The 6,868-nt window shown below is 44.2% G+C and overlaps 1 protein-coding gene across 1 annotated transcript; it reads right to left on the bottom strand.

The window, feature by feature from the left end:
* Positions 1-5,028: 5,028 nt before the first annotated feature.
* Positions 5,029-6,090, bottom strand: LOC101675777 (platelet factor 4). Its single transcript, XM_004766275.3, has 3 exons — positions 5,901-6,090; positions 5,453-5,588; positions 5,029-5,252 (listed from the first exon to the last, which is right to left on the bottom strand). The coding sequence occupies exons 1-3, from the start codon at positions 6,001-6,003 to the stop codon at positions 5,165-5,167; spliced, it is 327 nt and encodes a 108-aa protein (XP_004766332.1). The 5' UTR covers positions 6,004-6,090; the 3' UTR covers positions 5,029-5,164.
* Positions 6,091-6,868: the final 778 nt, after the last annotated feature.

The following is a 6,868-nucleotide window of genomic DNA, read 5'->3' as shown; positions in this document are numbered from 1 at the left end:
AACACAAAACTGCAGAAAGGGGTCACTGCTGTAGTTATCTGCACCCACGCTCGGAGTTGCGGTTCTGTGTGGGGTAAGTTCAGGCTTGTCCACCATGTTTTCAATGCTCACTTGTTAGCTTAAGGATGTGGCCACTCTTGATAGGAAGTGGTACGTGCTTTTATGGGGTCAAATTCCCAATGAACGAGAACAAAAGTAACTCTTAGTCATTATTTTCCACTTCCAAGTCAGAGCCATGCTGGGTCCTGTTCTAAGGGAGATTTACCCTTTTCCAGCAAGCTGTGGGGTGGATTTTACTGCCCTGGTTTTTTGGATGAGGAAACTGGGAGACTCGGGTCACACAGAGTCGGAACTCTGTAACCCAAGATTGCCTTATCAAAAAGCCCACTGAGCTAAAGACAGCTACTCCAGGGATAAGGAGAAGAACTGTAACGGAGGAAGAAATGGCTATAAAACAACAAGTTGAATGTCCTGAATGGGTTTACTTTCTCCAAGCACTCCTGGAAAGCAATGTTTTCTGTCCTCGATTCAGTTTACATGAAGACCCACACAGAATGTGCAAGAATGAAGCTGAATAGGCAGTGAGCACTAAGTATAAGAGGAAGCCCCAAGCTGAAAAAAAGACAGAGAATCTCAACAGTTGAGACAAGTCCCTGTGTGGTGTCATAGCTACTCAAAAGCTGGCTCCTCTTGGGGTTTCCAAAGACTCCAACCCCAGGTCACACCTGCAGATTGAGATTGAAAACGGACCACAAGCAAGGAGACATGACTATCCAGCTGGTCCTGAACCTCCTGTCCCTACCTGAGTGTCTTGAGAAGCGCCAACTGGAATATGGCCTCCAACAGGACATGTTAAAACTCACATCTTTAATCAGAGAGCTACAGCAAGGTTTTAAAGCTATACATTATGGTCCATTAGTGGGTTATGAAATACTTCATGAGCATGTGGCCACCAATTTCTAAAAAGTGGGAAAAATAGAACAGTATAGAAAATAAAATAACAAAGCACACCGAAAGAAACAAGTATAAGTGTATTGTGAACTTGTTCTAGCGGTGTGTGTAAACACACATGATGTGAATAGCTACACACACATTACCCATAAATATGAAAGTGAATCTGAGTCTGACATTCTTTCTCTGACCAAGGAATAACTTATTTTATTACCCCAGCACTTGGTTTCCTACCTGCAAAATTGGGACAGGAATGTTCCCTAACAATAAAGTAATTACTCTTTCCTTTAATTTCCTGTAATTATAGTGATGATTTATTGAAAATTAATAGTTCACTTTATAGCCAATATCCAATAACTAGTATTTTGAAAAACAGATTATTTTTGAATGGCAAAATTACACTCATTTTAAATTTTTTCCTCATATTTTCCACTATGTTTTCAACGTCATCCATAATGAGAATGTGTTCCTTGTCTTCTATAAGAAAAAAAGCATTTGAATGTATCTTTTAAGCCCATTAAACCCTCGGTGATCTATGCAATGAAGAGGAAACTGTTTTTACAACAAAGGCCTTTCCAGGAGAAAAAGACACAATACTTAGAAAAATGCAGAATGCCTTCCAAGAGCAAAATATCCTTTGGTGGTTTTGTTTGGTTGATAAGGTCCATGACTGTGCAGTAAGTGCCTAGTGTGTGGACCTTTTTTGCAGGAACAAAAAAACATAAAGTAAGTACATTCAAACTTTATCACTCCATAAATGTTCCAAGAGCAGGAAGCTGCAGTAAGTTGCTCTCTAATTTGGGCTTTCCCCTGGCAGGGAATTTCCCCCAATGCCATTGTTGATAAAGGCAGCTACTTGAAAGTCATCTCTGGCAATTCTGAAGGAAAGATTTGCAAAGCACTAGCATGGGGTGACTTTTGCAAAAAGCATTGGGGCCATTTGAGTCACACTTAGATTATGGACTCTAAGTAAGTAGGTTGTTTGAAGAGGGCCTTAAAAGGAAAATAAACAAAGATAAAAACAATCTTACCAGCCACACTCCACTTCCAATATTTTGCCTCCCAAAGTTCATGGATTTAAGGAACTTTTACTCCTATTGCTACTTCACATCAAGAGACACTCTGTTAAATGTCTTTGTCCACGCTCTGGACTGGCTGGGATGGGGATGCTGGGATGGGGTGCTAATTCTTAAGCACAGCCTTTGCAGGAGGAACAATGCGAAGTGTTTTGCCTGCGTCATCTATTTAAGCCCTTGTGGTCACTGATGAAGTAGATGCTCATACAATTTCACTTCACAAATGAAATGAAGAAACTCAGGCACAGAGGGGAAGTCGGTGTCCATCATTGGGAGCCATGCTAAGGATTTGGACCTTGAAGGTTTTATGCAAGAAAGTATCTGTACTTTTGGAATGAGAATTCAGGTGACCTTCTTGTGGTAGACTGAAGGTGAAAAACACCAAATGGGTGAAAACTAGTGGGAAGACATCGTTTGCTCCCAAAAGACACATCAGCTCTCGAGAATGACAAACTACCCTCCAGTTGTGCTAAGGAGCTAATGTCTTGTGTCTTTCTACTCATTTTTTTTTTTTAATCCTGTGGCAGTTCTATTCCTCCCTTTACCCCCAGAGTTCATTCGTATTCCTCCAAGAGCGAGGAAACTTCATTTGTAAACTCCAAGGGTGGTTCACGGGACAGTTCTTCTCTGAAGAATGAGCAGACAGGGCCATGGCCAGGGTGAAAGGCAGCATACAGGGGACTGAGGGTCAGACGCATCTGTTCAACCTCTACCCAGCTGTGGCTTTGGGAGGTTCCTGAACATTTCTGAGACTTACCTCAACTTTGCAATAGGAATAATATTTCCCATCATGCAAAGTGGGTGTGGAAATTTAGATGATATTTTGGCACTTTAAAAACCTCTATAAATAGTGTTTATTTAAATAGCTGGTCATCTCAGAGGCCCTCAACCACCCTCAAAGAGAATGAATTGTTTCTCAGCAAACCAATCCTACCTCTACATATGGTTGGACTAGGTTGAAATGACATGAAATCATGAGTAAGGGTCTGTAGTGTTCTCCTGCCTCAACTAGATTCTACATCCCTGCCCACAATGGTAGGCTGAATAGTGCCACCCTTTCCCAGAAATTCCTATGCCCTAATCCCTTGAATGTGTGAAAATGTTACTTTATATGGCAAGGGGAGGAAAAAGGACTTTGCAGATGTGTTAAGGATCTTGAGGTGAAATTTTCCTGGACTATTCAAGTGGGCCCAATATCATCACAAAAGGTTTTGGGTTTTTTGTTTTGTTTTGTTTTGTTTTTAAGAGACCGGCAGGGTATAAGAAGTGGAAGGGTCAGAGGAGAGAGAGGAAATGTGATAACAGAGACAGAGGTTGGAGTGATGTCGTTTGGAGATGGAGGAAGGAGCCACCAGCCCTGGACAGCAGATAGGCTCTAGAAGGTAAGAAAGACAAGGAGACAGATTCTCCCCTAAAGCCTGCAGAGGAACGCAGCTCTGAGGATACCCTGAGTTTAGAATGTAAGCCCCATTTTGGACTTGTGACTTCCAGGACCAGATGATAATAAATCTGTGCTGTTGAAGCCATGATGTTCATGGTACTTTGTTATAGAAGCAATAGGTAACTAACAAGCCCATCTTGCAGCAATCTCCTTTCTCCCCAAAATGTAGCAGTATCTTCCTGAAGCGTGAATGGAAAGTATAAACTTGAACCTCTCCTACTTTCTTTTTTTTTTCCTCCTACGTTGACAGCTGTTTAACATACAATCTTGATTTCTCCAGTGTTAAGGGATTCATGGAATGGGGGATGACTTCAAATAAAGTGTTACTGACCGTGAGAATGCCAAGAAACAAAAAATCCATTCAAAACATTTTCAGGCTGAGAACAACACTCATGGTATATGAATAGAACGTAATAAAAGCCAACTCTGTAGGCCTGCCAGATATAGGATTCACGAAAGGTAGTAATGTGGGTATAAGAACCATTTTTTAGCATTTCACTTTTGTGAAATGTGAACATTATCAAAGCATGAATAAAGAGTAAAATATTTTAATGTAATTCTCTGGAAAGTATACACATATTTCTCTTAAGTAGTAGAGAATCTTAGTTTCATTTTTATTAATTTGTCTAATACTAGGGTAGAGTGTAAATCTTAAGAGGATAAAAGTAGTATCTGATTGATTGATTGATTGATTGATTTAAAAAAAACCTAGTAACTTATTTTTTTAACCAAACATTTTTTTTAATTTAAATTCAATTAGCCATCATAACGTGCATTATTAGTTTCAGAGGCGGTGTTCAACAATGCATCAGTTGCGTGTAACCCCCACCGCGCATTGCATCAGGTGCCCTCCGTCATGCCCACCCCCAGGCTACCGCATCCCCCCACCCAGCTCCCTTCCACAGCCCTCAGTTTGTTTTCCCGGAGTCAAGAGCCTCTCATGGCTTGTCTCCCTCTCCGGTGACCTCCCATTCAGTTTTCCCTCCCTTCCCCTATGATCCTCTGGGCTGTTTCTTACATTCCACGTGAGTGAAACCCTATGATAGTTGCCTTTCTCTGATTTAAAAAGCCAATAACAGTTAAGTGTGATTAATTTTTACTGGCAGATCTAATTACAACATTAATATGTAAATGAATGAAGTAATGCAGTACGTAAATATGCAAATCTGTATCTGTCAAGGCATAACACCAAGTGAAGCCAGTCTTTACTAAGCCAAACTTTACCTCAAATGTATTTTTGCTTAAAATTTTGGAGATTTTTTTTTTTTAAAGAAATCTTTTTTTTTTTTTTTTTTAAGATTTTATTTATTTATTTGGCAGAGAGAGATCACAAGTAGACAGAGAGGCAGGCAGAGAGAGAGAGAGGGAAGCAGGCTCCCTGCTGAGCAGAGAGCCCGATGCGGGCCTCGATCCCAGGACCCTGAGATCATGACCTGAGCCAAAGGCAGCGGCTTAACCCACTGAGCCACCCAGGCGCCCCAGGAGATTTTTTTTTTAATGAAATGATGTGTGGATGCTATTTCTTCGTTCTATTAAGAAATAACTTGACTATACCATAAGTCGATTTATTTTGTTTATTAAGAATTTGAAGTATCATAAAAACTTCAGAAGATTTTTCCACAGTTAGGTTGAACATGGAAAAACTAAAATAAAAAACATGCTCTGTCGAAAAGGTACAGGGTCAGGCAGCCAGTAACTAGCTCTTCAAAAGCTTCCTAATTATTTTCTTATGCACAGGGGCACTCGGGTCCAGGCATATTTTCCTCCCATTCTTCAGCGAAGCTCTGCCAGGGAGAGAAGAGACCCGCCTTTCAGGGCTTGGATTTGAACGAGGGAGTGATTAGACGCGGGGTGGAGGGTGCGGACGCAGGACCCCGCGAAGGCCGGCGAGGAGGGGCGGGCCCGAGGGGGGCTCCTAGGCGCGCAGGGGAAGGGAGAGGAGCAGAGGGCCGGCAGGCGCTAAGAAGCAGGCGGCGAGACTCACATCATCTGGGGGGTGGGACAGTAGCTTGACACACCGATGACCTCCAGGCTGCTGATGTGCTTGGGGCGGACTAGGGAGGTGGTCTTCAGACACACGCAGCGCAGGTCCTCGTCTCCTCCCTCCAGGTCCACTGGGGCTTGGGTCAGGGACAGGACAGCAGAAGAGAAGAGTGTTGACTCAGGGAACCACCAAACTTACCTTAGGGCTCTTTCTTGGGAAACCGTACTAAAGTGGCTTTCATGTCCTCCCCCACAACTCATACCCCCTCGGGGGAGCGCTATTGACTGCATAGTAAAGTGCCCCTGGCAGCGCTTGGCACAGCCCCCACACACTGGAAAGAACTCAAAGAGTGAGAGATTCAGCCCCATCCCGAGGGGTTGGTTCCCCGACTCTCTCTCTCTCTCTCTCTGCTTCCCTCTGACCCCACAATGCCTTATTCAGCTCTCACCTGTGGGGAGGGCGACCACCGCTGGCGGGAGCAGCAGTCCCAGGAGCAGCAGCCCCCGGCCCAGGCAGGGGCTGGGGGCACGGGAACGTGCTCCGACGCTCATGTCCAGCAGGAACAAGCAGAAGCCGAGAGTGCAAGGCAGTCGGGGCTGGGGCTTCTGCAGGCCAGTGGCTCCCAAGACTCTCCAGGCCCGTTTTATCCCCAGGGTCCGGAAGCTTGGGTTGGAGGATGGGGAAGCTGGGATACTTCTGGGAAGAGCTATGCCCTGGCCGGCTAAGATTAGTGGGGGTGGGGAGGAAGCCTGAGGTCATCTGTCTTGGCTGGGCACTGAAAGCAGGATCCACAACCCCAACATGAACTCATATACAGGCTCCTGGGTGCAGTAGAAACAGTACTTGACGCTTACATGTCTTGCCTTTGTCACTTGTTACCGTAGACTTCTCCGTGGTCACCATGTTGCAGTGTACAGGGCTAGTACCTTCCGACCGGAGGCAGTTTTTGTTTCTTCTCAACTCTCAACTTTCCAAGCACCGCATAGTCTCCCCTGCCTTTCCTACAGATTTCCAGTTATAGATTAACAGTTGAGTTGGGTGGCTGTGGGTGTTCAAGGTGTGTCCTTAGTAATTGTTTTCTTGCTGGTAAAAAGTTGAATGTGGTATTTTGATCTTTAGATGATGACTCAGTTTTGAATTTCGCCCGAATGTGGAAGTCTTCTTCAGTCTCTTGATCTCTCCCACGCTAGGAGCCTTCATCCTGTATACTCTAGGGAGCAAAGTCTGTTATTCTCAGCTAAAATGGTCCTCTGAGAAAAATTGCAGAAGTAATATTTGAACGCATTCTTTCTTTAAAAACTTGGTGCCTAGATGTTTCTCCATGGGGCTGGGCCCAGAATGAGGTGAAGGAGTTTCCAGGCCACTTTCCCCAGAGCCTCCTGTGACCCAGCCCAGGCCGTTTAAGGCAGGCTGTCC

Source organism: Mustela putorius, unplaced genomic scaffold, assembly GCF_011764305.1.
Source record: "Mustela putorius furo isolate JIRA1106 unplaced genomic scaffold, ASM1176430v1.1 tig00000430_pilon_pilon_pilon, whole genome shotgun sequence".
In the NCBI taxonomy this organism is placed as follows: Eukaryota; Metazoa; Chordata; class Mammalia; order Carnivora; family Mustelidae; genus Mustela; species Mustela putorius.
This window is presented reverse-complemented; position numbering and strand designations above follow the sequence as displayed.

Coding starts and splice junctions, on each gene's coding strand:
- LOC101675777 (XM_004766275.3), bottom strand. CDS start 6,003: ATGAGCGTCGGAGCACGTTCCCGTGCCCCCAGCCCCTGCCTGGGCCGG. Junction 5,589..5,900: donor GGTGGTCGCCCTCCCCACAG/GTGAGAGCTGAA, acceptor CCCTGACCCAAG/CCCCAGTGGACCTGGAGGGA. Junction 5,253..5,452: donor TGTCCCACCCCCCAGATGAT/GTGAGTCTCGCC, acceptor TCTCCCTGGCAG/AGCTTCGCTGAAGAATGGGA.